The sequence below is a fragment of the Ceratosolen solmsi genome, unplaced genomic scaffold (assembly GCF_000503995.2).
Source record: "Ceratosolen solmsi marchali unplaced genomic scaffold, CerSol_1.0 scaffold30, whole genome shotgun sequence".
Lineage (NCBI taxonomy): Eukaryota > Metazoa > Arthropoda > Insecta > Hymenoptera > Agaonidae > Ceratosolen > Ceratosolen solmsi.
The window spans coordinates 3,250,314-3,269,296 of NW_011948421.1; the positions used below are offsets into that span (position 1 = coordinate 3,250,314).

The 18,983-nt window shown below is 26.5% G+C and overlaps 2 protein-coding genes across 2 annotated transcripts; one reads left to right on the forward strand and one right to left on the reverse strand.

The window, feature by feature from the left end:
- The first annotated feature begins 156 nt into the window (after positions 1-156).
- Positions 157-15,811, forward strand: LOC105361348 (probable cation-transporting ATPase 13A3). The gene is made up of 17 exons (XM_011498491.1): positions 157-234; positions 328-392; positions 476-643; positions 739-809; positions 1,275-1,541; positions 3,047-3,251; positions 4,571-4,769; positions 5,471-5,582; positions 5,688-5,877; positions 6,223-6,423; positions 6,901-7,086; positions 8,221-8,583; positions 12,310-12,451; positions 12,547-12,692; positions 13,312-13,531; positions 14,172-14,253; positions 14,648-15,811. Exons 1-17 carry the CDS (start codon positions 219-221, stop codon positions 15,666-15,668), a joined length of 3,654 nt encoding a protein of 1,217 aa, XP_011496793.1. The 5' UTR covers positions 157-218; the 3' UTR covers positions 15,669-15,811.
- On the reverse strand, positions 15,436-18,351 carry LOC105361347 (testis-expressed sequence 10 protein homolog). The gene is made up of 7 exons (XM_011498490.1): positions 18,314-18,351; positions 17,942-18,164; positions 16,688-17,837; positions 16,381-16,618; positions 16,135-16,289; positions 15,879-15,997; positions 15,436-15,511 (listed from the first exon to the last, which is right to left on the reverse strand). Exons 2-6 carry the CDS (start codon positions 18,140-18,142, stop codon positions 15,894-15,896), a joined length of 1,848 nt encoding a protein of 615 aa, XP_011496792.1. The 5' UTR covers positions 18,143-18,164; positions 18,314-18,351; the 3' UTR covers positions 15,436-15,511; positions 15,879-15,893.
- Between the last annotated feature and the right edge of the window lie 632 nt (positions 18,352-18,983).

Sequence of the window (18,983 nt, forward strand, 5' to 3'; positions counted from 1 at the left end):
TCGATGTCAATAATTTGATATCCACTCAGTATTCGACCTAAATCTCAGATATTCATCTTACATTATCTATTCATAAAATTATCTATATAATACTTTATGAATAAAATATTATTGTGAAATATTTTTAAAAAATTATAAAATAAAATGAATTATTTATTTATAGTAGAATATATTACCGTAGTCATTTGGAAATCCACACATATCCAGAATAAATAGTGATGACTAGTATCAATGGTAAGCTACATCGAGTCCAAGATTTCATCGTTATAGATTTTTTTTTTTTTAACTATTAGCATTAAAATTAATTATTCGTTTGATTGAATTTAGGATTGAAAAATATAAATACAGAAATTACAAGCCAGAAAATCAAGGATAGTCAAGATGAACAGATAGTAAGTATCTCGGCGGGCTTTTTAAAAAATTCAGCAATCTTCGAGAATTTTCTTTATAATAAATTTTGATGATATAAAAAAAGCAGGCACACGGATTCGAAAGAAATATCGCTGGTACGATCACTACGATCATTGCTTGTATTCTGACATGCGGTACGCTTAGATTATTCTTCCATTGGTATCCCCATCTTTATTTATACGCAACACATAAGAAATGCGACTTAAGACGAGCCACAAAAATCCTGATAGTGGTATGATTTAGATTTTTTTTATTCAGTATAAGCTCTTATTTCAGTAATGTTAGTATTTATTATAAGTTTAAACTCACCTATAAACATTTTCTCAGGATGATTATCAAGGCAAATACAAGACCTACTTTGTTAAGAAAATCAATCTCGTGTCAACGCGAAATTTAAGGTTGGTCAATCAAGCGATTAATTATTCAACCGTACATTACCGTGATAATAATAATAATAATAATAATAATAATAATAATAATAATGATGACGATGATGACGATGATGACGATGATTATAATAACAATGATAATAATAGTAATGATAATGATAAAATTAGCTTATTCATGATTATGTATGAAATTCTTTGCTCGTTTATAAAGTTGTTACATTGCATGATCTTATATATCGCAATATCTTTTACAATAATGTATTAAATTTTTTTTATAATCTATCATAAATCATATATAAATCATAAGTCACATATTATCTATCAATAGATTATTATGGATGCTTGATTTATCTAAATATTTATTACTTTATGCAATTAGTAACTGACGACAATTGTGCAATGAATCGATGATTTTGTTCTATTGAATATTATTTTCATTTACACAGTTTTTGTTACACAAAATTGTCATTTTAGTTTAGAGTCGCAGTCTCGCTACTTAAATAATATAGATAAGGATTTGCTAAATAGAATCAAGAACAAGAATTTAGAATTAAACTTGGAAAATGGTACGAAGTGCAAAATACAAGAATATAAAGTTTTTTGGTGTAAAAAGCAATGTTATGTATGGGATGAAAAAACAAATGAATTTTCAAAATTGACTAGTCCTGATAAATATGCCCTTTGCTCAGATCTTCATACGGAAAAAGTTAAAGGATTGTCGATTGAAGAGCAATTATTACGGTACAGTTTCATTTATAAAAATCATTATTTTATTCTATTACATCTTATTATACGTATACAGACAATTTAATATATTATGTTTTTTATGTATATTCTTTTTATTTTCTTACAATCTTTATTGTGCACATTAATTATTCAGTGGAATACCAGATCCTTGCGTACATTTGCAATTCGCTTTGCAGAGTCTAATACGGTTTATTGTTATTTTAATAAGAATATATGGTTAATAGTTCTAGTAGAATTTATTAAATTTTTAAAATAATTCTTATTAATACGATAAAAAAAGAAAATCGTCTTGGAATTTTCAAACATGTTAATCGTATAATATCATAAATTTACGGGAAAAGATAAATACTTTGCTAAATAATAAATTACTTACTAATTAAAAAAATTATGATTTCTTTTACAATTTAAGTAAGTTAAACTAAATTTATTCAATATAAGCTTTATATTATCTCAGTAATATTTTTATTATATAAATACTAAAAAAATCACCTGGAATAAAATAATAAAATTCTTAATAACAATTACTTTAAAAAAGTTTTATGGTTATATAAAAAATATTGCAAATATTCAGATGAAATTTATACGATAATATCAACGAAAATTGAATATAATTAAATTTATTTATTGAATTAGGAATTATTAGATGAAACAGACACATAGCAAATATTCATAAATATTTTAATATGCCGTGTACAATTTTTGTATAGATAAGTACGTATTGATAATTGTATACAATTTAATTTCAAATAAATAGAAAATTTTTTAAATTCCTTCCGTATAATGATTTTATGTAGACTGTATTTCATGTACACTGAGCCTTTACATTAAAATTTTCAATGAATAATACAATGTATATTTAATAAGTAATAAATCTTTTGGACACTTAAGATTATAATTTATTTATATCATATATTTACAATTCAATATATTTAGTTGTTATTATTATTTCACAATGTTACGTGAATTCTTTAGCTATTCCTGCAAAAAGCTTCAATTTATTCTTCATTTAGATAATTTTTGTTTCTCAATTATAACGACGATTTCAAATTGATATCGATGATATTTCGATATGTTGGTAAAAATTCTATAACAATGATGTGAAATTAATTACTTTTGTATAAGTATATTTGATAATAAATATTACCAATTACAATTTATTATTAATTATAAATACAATAAAATAGCGCCTGAGAATAAGCTATTTGCATTACTCAACTGCATATACCTGCAAATTATCTACATTTTCATTATCCGACATTGTTATATAATTAAGAATTAATGCCCTTTACATATTTTAATACTTTTTAGCTATTTTCATATTTTATATAATGGGATTTTATTAGATATGAGTTTTGTAATAGATGTGTAAACTAATTTATATATATATATATATATGTATTAATTTAATTACTGATTCAATAACACATGATTATTTAATAACAAATATTATGTTAAAAAATAATAATAATAATAATAATAATTTTATATTATTTTTGTAGACGACTCGTGTACGGACATAACAAGATTATAGTACCAGTACAAGGAATTCAATTATTATTTATTCTTGAGATCTTGAATCCTTTTTACGTTTTTCAAGTTTTCAGTTTGATTGTTTGGTTTAACGAAGGCTATTTTTATTACGCCATTGCTGTAATGTGTATGTCGGCTTTTGGCATTGTAACATCTATACGACAAATGCGAACAGTAAGTCTTATTAGATTTTTTCAAGTAATTTACGTAATCCTTATTCATTAATTTCATATGAAATTTAATATATACTTTTATCGCACGTTTTAAATTAACGATTCTCGGAAATGTTTAATGTTTTCGAATCTTTATGCTTTTGTTATTATAATATTACATTAGTATCTTAAAACTGATGGAAAAAATAAGTTCACAATTTTGTCCAATTAGTTTAAATCCTGTAGTAATTATTAAAAATGTACGAGGAAAAATGCTTAATGAAAAAAGAAATATTATCTTAATTATATTTTAATGAGTATGACTCTTAATTCTTTAGATAAATGCATCATTAATTAGCCATTGTGACGTAAATGATTTTAAACTTTCTACAGTAGAGTTTTATTAAAGAAAATGTATTCAACATACGGCTTAACATACGTTATTGTTGATATAAATATATAATTTGCTGTACTAATTGCTGTACTACTGTAATAATTATGTGTCATTTACACTATAGTAATAAATCTATAAGTAAAGGCACAGATTGTTATTTTGCTTTGAAAATGTTAATACGAAAGACGATGAACCGAATTTCAGCATATTTTTACATTCTACAGTTTATTAAAAATCTTTTAAATGCCATGATAACAGTTGGTGCACCATTGAAATAATCAATTTACTGGCATACACTTAAAATACTCTGAAATAATCAATAATAATCAATAATCAATAATAATTCTGTTCCAAAATATATTGAAAGCACAGATATGACTCTTATATTAAAAGCTTCGAGCGAAGATCTTAATTAATTGTTTCGAAAAATTTTCACATTGTCTGACTTCGGTATAATTATTTAAAGAAATGACGTATTTGAATGTAAATAAACATTGATATTTAATTATGTGCAATTGTCAAAAGTGTCGAATAGTGTCAATATAAAGGAAAAAATATTTACCAATAAATAAAAACTTTCGTTAAATACAAATTGTATTTGTTCTCGATAATAATACTTGACTTAAAATAAAAAAATATTGTATTTAATAAAAATCCTATTAACACGTAATAATACATTATTATGTCTTTCGTTATGATAATGAATTAATGTAGACTTTCTTCATAAAATAACTATATATATATACATAAATTTTTAATTTATCCTATCGATATCGATCGATAGTACAAGAATTGAAATTTTCAATAAAACTCCTGTACACATTGATTACGCAAACGTATAGCCGAGTTTCACTATTCATCGCAACGTAATAGACGTAAGAAAGTAATTACCAAAGTTTCGTATTTTCTAAATAATAATGTGTGACGGGGCTCGAATGTTGTTATAGAACCAGAAGAATCTCCGGAATACGGTCGCATCCACGGAAACTGTGCGAGTACTACGCAACACAGGAGAATACGAAAGCATCTCCAGCGATGAACTTGTTCCCGGTGATATTATTGAATTACCCAAGCACCGAGCGATCGTTACCTGCGATGCAATTTTACTTGCCGGAACGTGCATTGTCAACGAGTCAATACTCACCGGTAAATTATTAAAAAAATCATCCTTGGATACGATCATGGTTATTACTCTGTTTCTTTTATTGTCTCACCTTATTTATCTTCTTCAGATTATTGTTATTATATAAAATCTAATAAATCTCGCTCTCAACAGTATATTCCGCGAATTGATTAATTATTAATCAATCAATCAATTAAGCGCAATCGTTTGTTAAACAAAAAAAAAACAAAAACAAAAACAAAAACAAAAACAAAAACAAAAACAAAAACTAAAAAGCAACGTATCTTTATATTAATTAATATTCAAGCGAAGATCATTAAAATTTAGTAATTGTGAGAAATTTAGATAAGCATGTAAAAATATCAGCAAATATAAAACACCATAACAGTTAATAATTTTGTATCTTTTGCGTTTAACGGGATATTCCATCGAAAGAGGAAATTTAAATGAAAGTTACCGATTAAACAATTAATTAATGGCCGGTAATGATTAATTAATGCCGGTGGTTATAATTAATTAATACGAACTAAGTAACATGACATTTTTTGGTATATTTTTTTTTGTACTTAGAAAGGTTATTAACGTCACAATGAAATTTAGTATTTAAAATTAATCGAACACTAATGTAAATTTTAATGCCGCATTTTTTTTTTTTTTTTTTTTTTTTTTTTTTGTAATTTATTTGTATGATTGTACAAATTTCGCTTTTTTTAATGCATCGTAGGAGAATCTGTTCCAATAACCAAGACACCTCTACAATCTCAGAATATTTTATATGATTCGAAAGAACATTCTCATCATACTTTATTTTGCGGGGCTACGATAATTCAAACCAAGTAATACTTTTAATAACTCGTTAATTTTATACATTAATTATAAATTAAATTATAACTATGCGCCTACAGACAGTTAAAGGATTTATAACAAATTTCTAATTATAGACAATATGGTAATAAACCGGTGCTCGCGAAAGTCATCAGAACTGGATTGTGGACCAATAAGGGATCATTAATATCAGCTATTTTATATCCACCGCCGACCGATTTTAAATTCGATCAAGATTCATATACATTGATTGCAATTCTAATTGGTGTTGCATTTTGTGGATTTTTTTACACTTTAATAATAATGGTATTGTCATAATTTGTTGATATTAATTAATGTTGAAGTACGTAATGTGAGAATGAAAGTTTGGATCAAAATTAGTCTGTTCGTTAACAATATCGTAAGCAAATAATGTGAAAAAAATATTATGAAATTGATATTATGATAAATTAGTATTACAATTAATTTTCCAAGCTCAATTGCTAATTTAACATTTACAATATTAGATATCAGTGCATAATTATAATAATTATGTAATATTATTTAGAATATATAGAAAATTTTTTTTCTTTTACATTTGCATGAACTTTAACTAGGCAATTGATTCACATAACACAACACAATAATAATATAAGGAATATTGTTATATAGATTGCAAGAGGAAATACAGCGACCAATATCGCTATAAAAACCTTGACGGTATTTACAATTGTTGTTCCCCCAGCTTTACCTTCTGTTATGGCTGTCGGAAAAATGTATGCTTTATTTCGATTGAAAAACAGGCAGATTTATTGCATCAATACGCGAGCAATAATTATTTCTGGCAGTATTGACTGTGTTTGTTTTGATAAGGTAAGATAACTCTCTTAAAACCAAAGCGTATAAGCAATTTTTCATTCCCAATGCTCAACTATATTCAACTTCCGTCGGGGAAGAAAAAAAGAAAAAAAAAGAAATGAAAAAAAAAAAAAAGAAAAAAGAAAGAAAAAAAAAAGAAGAAAAAAAAGAAGAAAAAAAAAAAGAAAGAAAAAAAAGAAAAGAATGTAAGAAAATAATAATAATGTAGTAAGTAAATTTTGCTTTTCAAAATTTCTTATTTATTAATTATATTAATATCGTATTGATATTTCATTAAAGCATTTAGCCACTTTTAACGATATTAGTTCTTAAAGAAATCTGGTGATAAGATTTTATGCTTTTGTTATAAAAAATTTTGCAATTAGAGAAGGATTATAATAGAATTCTCGTTGGTACCATTAAATTAATCAAATTATAATTAGCATTAAAAAAATATTTTTTGTTTTATGAAAATAATAAATTTTATTATAGACTGGAACTTTGACAGAAGATGGTTTAGATCTTATGGGTGTTGTGGTATATGAAGATAATAAATTGAACGAACTTGAAATGAATGTTAAAAAATTAGATGCTACGCAAATATTTCAGGGAATGTTAGTATGTCATAGTCTAACGGTGATTGATGATGATTTAAGCGGAGATCCCTTGGATGTTAAGGTAATAATAGATGAATCTTATTTATCATTAATATTTCTTATCTCAGAAAATTATTACTGTCGCACTTGTTACAATAGCGGTAAATATTTATTTAAAAATAATGTTCAATAATTACAAATATCGTTGAACAAAAGTCATTGAGCGCGAAGATGACATTGGTTGCAAAATGCAACTAATAAAATGTAAAATGAAATTTCAGATCGCGTATTATTCGATCGAAATGTTTATCAAAAGTAAAGATTTATAAATAAATTTAAACGGCGAATGAAAATTTAGACGAAAAATAAATGTATGAGATATGTACTTTTTCACTCTGGAATAACACAGATAAATTGATAAAACGAGAAATTTCAAATAATATTCCTCGGTATTATATGATTCGTCGTATAATAATACATCATAAAATAGCAAAATTACAAATCACTTATGAATAGTAATACAAAATAAAATTAAAGCTAAATTAATTTTTCATTTAGTTGAATTTGTTTTACTGTTTAATTGTAAAACGACAGAATTTTTATTAACCAATTTTCTTTTTCAGCTATTTATCAAACGTAATAAAATAACTATAAAACTGTTTTTAAAAAATAGAGTTAACGTAGAATGAAAATAAATAAGCTTTATGACTGACATTTTTAAATACGTAGAGAAGCAATAGGCTGGAAAAAAAAAGAAAAATTTTTTTTGTTTGCACTATAAATATATCCAATAATACATAAAGTTTTAATTGTAATTGACATTACAAGTGATTATATTACTTTTAACTAACATTTCAATGATGATACGTAGTCTTTGATATAAAATATTTTGAACCGTCATACGTTATGAGAATTACACGAAAATATTACGAAAGGAATACAATTATCGACCAAATTAATACATTTCAATCTATTTTAATTTAACCAATGGACGCTAATTTGTCGTCCTAAGTCACATAAATGGACTAAAACGCGATAGAATAATGTAAAGATAAATTTAGAGTAAAATCGGACAAAAATCTGTCCAAAATTTGCAATGAATGATTACAGTCATCTATCATCAAATTAATGATAGAATATAATTATGCTTTAACGGGGATAATTTCATCAAAATAAGAGAATAAAAAGAATAAAGTAGGTGAAACGCGATCCGTAGGTATTCGAAAGTACTGGTTGGGTATTGGATGAAACGGAGCTCACTGACCCGACGAGGCTTCATTCCCTACAGCCATTGACTACCGTCAAGCCACCGTTTGATGCCAATCTTCTTAACGAAAAAATGGAGATATTTCAGCAGTATCAGTTCTCGAGCAAATTGCAAAGAATGTCAGTCATCGCCAAGTCATCGCTCGTAGGAAAATTCGTCGCCTTTACCAAGGGTTCGCCAGAGATGATTTTGAGCTTAAGTACACCGCAGAGTATACCGAACGACGTTATGATCACGCTTAGGTACTTTACAGAGCAAGGATACAGAGTTATAGCCATGGCCTGTAAGGACATAGACGTTGCCGATGATCAGGTAAGTTACAATACATTCTACTGAGTATAAAGCGAATGGAGAAACGCGATAACCATAGCGAGATGCGATTATACAATGCAAGTACAATTCTAGTAAATATATTAGTTTCTACAATAACTAAGATGTATATTGTACAATTAAATGAATCGAAGAAATCATCTAAATTGTTAAAAAATCACAAATATCTTATTTATAAATTGTAGAAATTCTTCGAGACTCTTTCACAAATACATTACTAATAGCTAGTAACTTACACTTTTTACACTCGTAGGTGTCTTTATTTAACTCGCTCGGATTATGAAATTTTAAAATAATTTCCCTTCGATTTAACTATTCGCATTAAACTTTCTTTTCTTAAACCAAGTAATAACTATTCATATGAATTTCTAATGGTAAACATTACCAATTAACTGGTACAATTATACATTTTTTTTTTTTCCATAAGAAATCGTATATTTATAGTGTGCATATTCTTATAATAAGTATTTCTATTATCAGTTATATAAATAAATACTATAACTATAACTGAATATAGAATATTAATAAAATTAATTCATATATATATATATATATATATATATATATATATATATATGTAAGTTAGTGTTTTTAATATAAACACAATTATTAAAAAATTTTTAACATTTTATTTCATTATTTTTTTTATTTTTAACGAATAAAAATTTTTTTTTTTTTTTTTTTTTTTTTTTTTTTTTTTATTAAAATATAATTTAAAATCTAATTTATAATTTGTTAAATAATGGCTTACCGTTCGACTAGAGTGACTAGAGTGACAAAAAAATTATTAAAACAAAAACTGTTGATTTAGTAAGCAAAAATCTTTATAATTCTTAAAAAAATAACAAGTTATTAATTAAAATATTCAATAACGAGTAATAATTATATATATTTATTTCAAATTGTCCTTCGTACGATGCATTTTTCTGTCGGATGTAATTTTCTGACGGAAATCGAAAAACTTAAGAATTTGCATCGTAAATATTAACAAAAGTGCAAATTAAATATTCGCAAATTATGCAACAAGTCTATATTTTCCATTAAAAATATATTATTAATATTTTGACAACTGACGGCTTGCATTATTTGTGGATTAAAAACACTTGATGCATATTTACAATTTAAAACTTAACTTGAGAATATTGTTTTTACAATTAAGTAATCAATAATGAAAGATGAAAGGGATGAAAGATGAATGAACAATGCTACGTCTAATAAAGAGTCGATGTATTTCAAGTTAATCGGATAAAAGCAAAATTTTAAAGATTCGTTGAAAAAAAACAAAGAAAAACTTTATGAATATTTATTAGACTGGATAGAGTGGTATAGAGGACGCGAGTAATGACAAAAATTATTGTTGGTTAAATAAAATTAATAATAGTAATAATGATAGATTGGAAATTAATACAAGTTTCAAAAGTTATTGAAACATTGAACAAAAAGGAGAATTAACATATCAATATATTTTAATAATTGAAAGGAAATTTACATTCAACATTGTACGTATACATTATGGAGATAATTTTCATTATTCCAATTAGTTTGTAGTTGTAATGTTTTGACGTTAACAGACTCTGGCTAGGCGTATACGTAACTAGAATGCAACTACGAAAACAATAATGAAATAATGACGAGAAGTATTTTCATTAATTCATTGTTTTAAAAGTACTGTAAGTACGAACAAGCATTCGTTTGTCAAAAATGACTTTAACTAGTGTCGATGATTCGGTAGTCTAGAACATAAACTGAATGCACCATATCATAGCCGTGATATCGAGCGATATAAACAAATGTTAAAGAAAACTAGTTTGCGCTTAACGCGTGTAATAAAAACGTAAAGAATAGAGCTAAATGATAATTGCTTTGCAATATAAGAAAACGTCTGATAATGTGCAAAAAAAAAAAAAAAAAAAAAAAAAAAAAAAAAAAATAAATAAATAAATAATTAAATAAATAAATAATTAGCGCGAAAAATTATGATGAAAATTTATTTTCAGTTTGAATCAAAGATACAAATCAAGATAGATATTAGGAATGTAAAAGTTTTCAATTAATAATTGACTTATTCATTAATAACGCGAAATAACCGATCGAATTAAAAATGTTAATTTCCTCGAAATACTGAATAATGTCATTTACCGAATAATGACAATTACCGAAATCTTTACTTTAAAACAACATGAATAATAAATATCTTGGAGAATGCTTTTTTTTTTTCTTTTTTTTCTTTTTCATAATCATGGCAGTACATTAAATTAGCGTAATTTACTTTATATATGATGTAGGCATCTCTAAGTATTATGTTAGATAATATGAAATGTAGTATCAAGACTTATACTTATCTACATTTGAAGTATAAATTAAATGAAAAATTTCTTACAATTATTTATTTATTTATTAATTTTTAAAAAATTTTATTTTTTATTTATTTATTTATTTATTTATTTATTTTTCGATCATATTTTTAACAATGCTGTTGATACTACAATTATTGGAAATGTCAAGTAATTTATCAAGCTCGAGTACTTTCAATCAAAGTATCGGACGTTTTCGAATAGTTATTTGAGTACTGATAAGGCATAACCGAACATTGTTTGTATTTTTGTAAAATTACATTGAGTCTCTACTTGAAACTCTTCCCAGCATCCACTATAACTTTTAATAGATACAAAATATATAATAATAAAATGGATGAGTAGATTTAGTAGTCAAATAAATTATCGCCATATTAATTAATGTATTCAATTGTAATTTGCATTATTCAAATATGACCGAACTTGAAACTGCTTTGTTATTGTAAGAGATAAGCAGTGGATTTAAGTGAATATAGAAAATCTATCGATAAAATATTGTCTGGAATCAGGATGACTACCCTGCCCAGATCCAACGTACAGTCCTAATCGTAAAACAAGTTATTCTCATTGCATACGAGCAATGTTCTAAATATTTGTTACATTTGGTGACTTATTATTTTTTTATTATTCTTTACTTTTATCTATTTGAATAAAAATCTTTAATAAAGAACATCGGTCTATTTAAAACACACACGCACGCACGAACATACGTATGCACACGCGCGCGCGCGCGCATATTATATAGAAATCTTCTTTCTTGATATCACAACGCTATGCGTGTAATTTATATTTACACAATTAAATGCGCATTACATTACTGATTATACTGTGAGTATTGATAGATACTGGTATCTAACGATATTAATGAAATAAGAAAATTCTGATGAAGAATAATGTATAATTGTTGTGGAAGCTATAATATGGATTATTACATTTTTAAAAATAATTATTAAACTTTTCTCATCGCTTTGTGTAAAATTGTCATTACGCTGTAATCGAAGACGAATAGTAATATATTTTTATAAATCTTTGATATATCTCATTCATTTATTGAATTGAATGTACTAATTTTTCATTCTTTCTTTTTTTTTTTTCTTTCTTCTTCTTCATCTTCTTCATCATCATCATCTTCTTCTTCTTCTTCTTGAATTATTTATAAAATTATTCGTATTAAGTTATAATCCATATATATTCGTATAATTTGCTTTGATGCTGATACGAGCTGTTGTCTTAAAAATTTGATATATCTGTATATTTACATTGTATCATCGGTTTATGTTTGTTAGATAATATTGGATTGTTAGATCTTTCATTATTAGCATTAGCTCAAAATTTAAAAATATTTTTGTTATAGGTGCAAAAAGTGCCGAGAGACGAAGTAGAAAAAGATTTAGAATTTCTCGGCTTAATCGTCCTTGAAAACAGATTAAAGAAACCAACGACCAAAGTTATAAACAATCTTAGGGATGCTAATATTAAAACAGTTATGATTACCGGTAATCGAGTTTAATGTTTCGTTCATATAAACTATTTTGCTTTTATTTCATTCTGGGCGTTAACAGACTATGTGAAATGCATGTAAAATTTGCAGGTGATAATATTCAGACCGCTATCAGTGTTGCCAAAGAGTGCGGAATTTTGTCATCCGAAGAGACCGTAATAAGCGTATCCGTTTCTCCAGCGAGAGATAAAAATCAGCTCGAGATATACTTCAATGTACAAGGAATTCCACAATTGGTAGGAAATTTTTTTTATCGTTAGGTCGCTTATCGCAATTGGTTTTAAGCTTATTGAATATAATACATCAATGATGGTGCCTTGTTATACTTATTAAAATGTTAATATTCAATTCAGGTAAAAATGAATATTAAAACAGTAATTTTCATTAAGTTTATGAATCAGAGATTATTTTGGATATGAATTGTTGATTACTGTTTAAAAATTACTAATTAAAAATTAATCTTTATTGTATGGTAAGAGTCATAAATGGTGTAGGTTTTAATGTATTTTTTAAATATTACTTTGAAGTAGATGTAAGCATACAATTATGAGTGAATCATACAAGTTCATGCGTATGGGTAAAGTATATATCGACGATAAGTATTAAATAAAAATTAATTATAAAGATTAAAAATTTATTATTTTTTCTGTTTGTTAAAGTCACTTTAAAAACTACATAAAATTATCCTCGTCTTATAAGGTCCTTTAAATAAATATTTAAAGGGTATTATAATTTACTATTAATGCGAGTTGTTCTGGATGTTGAGTAGTTTAATGCGATGGCATTTGTTTTATTATAAATTTAAATGCAATTATGGCTTAGTTTCAAGAAAAAATGTTTTAAACTTCATCGCAGGATAAGAAGTTCAAGTCAATAACGTTGGAAGAGCTGGAGCTCGGAAATTATGCACAAAATTATAAATTTGCTTTGACGGGTGACACTTGGCAATTGTTGCGAAAATATTACGCAGACATTCTGCCAAGGATTTGCACCAGAGGAGCAGTCTTCGCGAGAATGAGCAGCGATCAAAAACAACAGCTGGTAATGGAATTAATTCAATTGGGTTATTACGTTGGTTTGTATCTATCTGCTCTCTTTTTCAAACAAAAATTTTATCTTCATTACTTTTAACATTATAATTCAATTTAATTATTTAATATATATATATATATATATATATTAGCTTATAATATAACAATAAAACATTCGGCATTTCACGCGTAATAAATTTGTAATAAAATAATATTATATGGTTACAATTTCTCAAATCTTTTGTTTCACGGATTATTGTATTAATCATTCGCAGCGACCTTGAAATTTATTCGCGTACGCTTCATATGCATTATTTATTATTATTATTATTATCTGTATGGTATTGATCGATCTAATAATCAATTAATATTTCTAAATAATCGAATGATCGAATGATCGAATGATCGAATGATCGAATGATCGGCTGTTTAGTAAAGAAAACAGAATTTTCGTCGATGTAAAGACATTTACATTTAATTACAAATAAGATTTAATTACAATGATTTAAAATGTAATATAACATCGGCACAATGCCAATCAATCAATTTTCACAAACACTTGCCAATGATTAAATAATATAATTCAATTTTTATATTGTAATGTTAATAATAAGAATTTACCTAAAATTTATTTTATCAGCGTAAATAATATCATCGATTTATTAAATAATATTATGTTCTTAGCAATGTGCGGTGATGGTGCAAACGACTGTGGAGCATTAAGAGCAGCTCATGTTGGAATTTCCCTTTCCGAGGCAGAATCGAGGTAGGCATTTTAATATTTTTATCAAACTAACTTTTACTTCTGCTATTATGAAATAACAAATTAAAAGCTTAGTTAAAATTATTCGATCATTGAATTTCGATTATAAGCTTATATGTACGGAAGCTTTTGTATGTACAGAAATTCATAAACTTAGTGCAACTTGTTTCACTCATCGATGATAATATTGCACGATCAATGTTATAGAAAAAAATTATTCAGCTACACTTGAACGAACTTCCATTGTTCGTCATAAAATAAAATTTTAAAATTCACTTAAAGTGTCTTTCTAAAGATTATCTTTCTAAAAAAAAACAATTCACTTGAAGCATATAACACATTCGAAAGTATAACAAATCTTTTAATTACAAATATAATTTTAAAAATCTTTTTTCAGCGTTGCCAGTCCATTTACCTCGCGAAATCCCGACATCACTTGCGTGCCAACACTCGTACAACAAGGTCGCGCGGCTCTCGTCACCTCCTTCGGTATCTTTAAATTTACGGTCTGCTACTCGCTTACGGAATTTATCAGCACGATAATTCTCTACTCCATCGGCTCTAATTTTACGGGAATGCAATTCTTCTACGTGGATGTGCTTCTATTTGTCAATTTCGCTTCTTTCTTCGGCAAGACCGAGGCTTACGATAAATGTTTGACAAAGGGACCACCAACATCGAGCCTTGTCAGTTTCACTCCGATGTTTTCACTCACCGTTCATACCATAATAATAGCCATTTTTGAAATTATTGTTTTTTATATAGTGCAGCAATTAAATTGGTTTACGCCTTTTATTGCCAAGAATGAATTCCTCTACGACTGCTACGAGAACTATTCAGTATTTTGCTTATCCACTTTCCAGTATGCCATGATAGCTATAATTTTCTCGCAGGGTAAACCTTACAGAAAGCCCATTTACACAAATAAATGCTTAATTTTGTCAATAATTGTACTGTCAATTGCCAATATTTATATAACTTTATATCCAGCTCAATGGATTATAAACTTACTTGAGCTAAAGATGCCACCCGTTTATAATTGGAGATTCGTTATTATTGCTCTTGCACTGATCAATTTCTTGGTATGTCTTGCATTTGAATCTTTTGTGATAGAATATATTATTCAGAGAAAGATTAAACCCAGATTGTACAAACCTGAAAAATCGAAAAAAGCATTTTTACTCGTAGAGTATGATTTAAAATGCAATCCAAACTGGCCACCAATTAGCATGGATATTCCAAATTTACCAGTTACAGCGAGCTACGAGAACATCATAAATTCAGCCCAAAAAGCAAATCTCAATATCGCGAATGAAAATAAACACAATATGCAAATGAACTATGTTTGCGCAAAAAATGGGGTTGACAATTTAGGGTTTAAGAACGATTCAACTGACAATGAAATTGATAAAATGTGATATTTTAAAAAGTACTTTGTTGCAAAAGAACTTCCGATTGCAGTAACCAATACAGTAGTTACATTAAATTTATTAATTGCTAATATTAAATGTTAAATACATATAGATCATTACGTCAATGTATTATCTTAAAGACTTGCGTATGTGTACGATTGAATATTATATATACAACATATTAAATATTAAATATGTAATTCAACTTATGATTACCTGAATTTATGTTTCTCAATAATAAACTTGTTCGTTCATAAAATAAAATAGATTACAAATCATTAATCGAGAGTTCCGTTCATCGTCAGAATCTATTATTTCAATAGTCTTGGCATTTTCTGAAATAACAAATGTAAATTTGTATAAACGATTGTATTATTGTAAACACGTGTAAATTAATTAATAAAAATGTCATTTTCCAAAAAAATATCATAAATTATTATCTTTTAAATTAAGCAATATGATTATTTCTTACCAATAATGGAATCGTGATTTTCTTTTAATTCATGTTGTATCCAATCTCTATATTGTAACACAACTTTGTTAAGCATGCGAATTGTGCTGTTATTAATTTTCTTTTTAAGTAATAAGGCAGGAAGCGATTTAATAAAATCCTTAAAAGTGTCCTCGCTAATCAATTTAATAATTACATTTATTTTATATAATATCGATAGAAAATCTAAAATCTTAATATTTGCTTATTTACAAAAATTTATCTTACCTATGTAAATATGTTAAATTATGGTCCACTGTAATTTCTGTAAGAATCATAAATAATTGCATTTGAAAATCATGGCTTGTTTGATGTAAATAAGCATTTATAAGACTTTTCAAGACGCCTCCTAGTGAAATATTGTTTTTGTACCAAATTTCATTTGCTTCTATTAATAAAATTCTCAACACTTTCGTTAAACACGAAACTGCAAATACTTGGCTATCCGTCCAATTGTCAAGCTTATCTATTGGACAATTAATACATTTACATATTACTTTAATAAAAATCACTACTTAAATAACTTAATGCTTACCTATGATAAATTGAAGGATTATCAGGCTCAAATGCTTATCTAAATTATCAATTTTCGTATTATTATGTATTGTCGTAAACCAAATGTAAATATAACATAAAGTTAAATTCTGCTCTAAACAATTTTCTGAAGAATTTACCGTCGAGTCTTCTTGAGACTTACCGATTTGTACATCACACTTTTGTTGTACATATGGAAATTCGAGAAATAAATTTTTTATAAAAACATTTTGAAATTTATTTTTATACCATATACTAGACAACCATGTTCCTCTTTCTCTTTCAAGTAGTTTTATGTATTCGATAGTCGATTGAATTATACTCGTTATACATTTTAAAAGAGACACTGCTTCGGTAGAAATGGAACGTTGAATATTAACAGAACCATACTGCTTTGGACACACTTCTAACCAGCTATCGAGCATCAATGGCATTAACGAGTCGATATAATTTTGCAGCGAATCTAAATCCACAAATCTATTCAATTTCTTATAAGTTCGAATGTCCTCAAAATTAATTGAACAGGTTTGTAGGGAATTTGAAGAATAAATTGGAAAAAAATCATTATCCTTAACATAATGCACTTTCGATGAATATATCGGTAAGCTTTTTTGAATACATTTTCTATTATTAACAATAGACAGCATAAAATGTTGTAAACTATTTAAAACTTTTATTCGCCATTTTATGCTGGTATTTTTGGAATTCAACTTTGTTATCAGTTGCCTACCTGGCTGAGCTTGTATTTGTAGCTTAGAAATCATATCCAAGAAATATAGCAGAATTTTATGACCATTACTTGCAAGAAAATTACTGCAATATTGAATTAATATGTCAAGAAATAAAAGCGAGTCTTCCATTATATTCTGATTAATATGAGTCATTGCACATGTTAGATATGAAATCAAAATATTACAAAATGGTATCAATTGGTCCTTTGAAACGGCATTTAAAATCAAATTTAATGCTTTTAAGGATTCTCTGCGGATGGCCTTTTCTTTATCAAGAATTAGAGCTGAAATTCCTTTAAGTAATTCGCTCAACTGAACATTCAGTATATCAACCGTGTGCTGCGATACAATCTCTTTTAATTCTCTAATTGCATTTTGCCTCACCGATGAATTATAATGCTGCAATCTTAGTAATAGATCCTAGAAATTTTAGAAATTGATTTATACATCTTTTGACAAATAAATCAAATGGGAATTAATTACATTTATAATGTATTACTTTTGTAAATATTTATTCTAAATACCTTAACATTAAGCTTTCTACGACTAAGAATCTGCGTCGCATCTTGCTGTTTTAACTGCTCGCGAATTACAATTTTCTTTACTTTGAAATTTGTATCCGTAATATTTAATCCTTTTGGTAATTGCTTAGAACCTTTAGTTTTAAGCTTAACTTTAGCCTTTTCCGACTTTAACTGCTTCTGATGTTTGTGATTCTTGCCCATAACGACAATTTCTTTAACTAAGCTATACAAATTATAGCACGTGCAAAAAATTAATTATTTATTCAAACATTATGTGGACATTAAAAAGTTTGCTTAATTGCTATTGTATATTATTTATAGCTATTATAGAGATAATACAAAAATCAAAGTGCAAATACTACAAATACTTACTATTATAATTGTATTACAAAAATAATTAACAAAATAGTATAAAAACATTAAAATATATTAAAATTATAAATGAAAGTATCTATATTATCTAAGTCATATTTATTTCTTAAAGTTATAGTTAATGACAATTAAGATATTATTCTTATTATGTGCGTTATAGTTAGAAATTCCGGAGACACGTTAAAACTTGGAATTGGAAATAATAAAATTTTGCCACACACGTGCCCAGATATAATATATTTAAATGCACTCAAGATGGCGCCACTCACAGTCTGTTTTACCATAGTTTATAACATAGTTTTAATTTATTTTATTTAATCTGCCGAACAGTTTCAGCAATACTCATCCTGTCATAATGAACATAATCAATTGACGAATTTTCATACTAGACAATAATAAAATTATAGGCAAATATATCTTTATTTGATTGATTTAATCATATTATAATACTTCCAGCTCATTCTAATACGCTGAATTATCAGATTCCCAATTGTAATTTCATAAGGTCGTATAATTAAAAATTTATCATTTGTTAAAATAAATTGTATATCTAAAAAATTATCTCAAAGTACATTAACTCGGAATTATTGAAAAATATGTGTAACACTTAATTTGGTTAATATTATTGAGAGAATTGTAGCAAAAATGTTAGGGAAGCAAAGGTAGATAT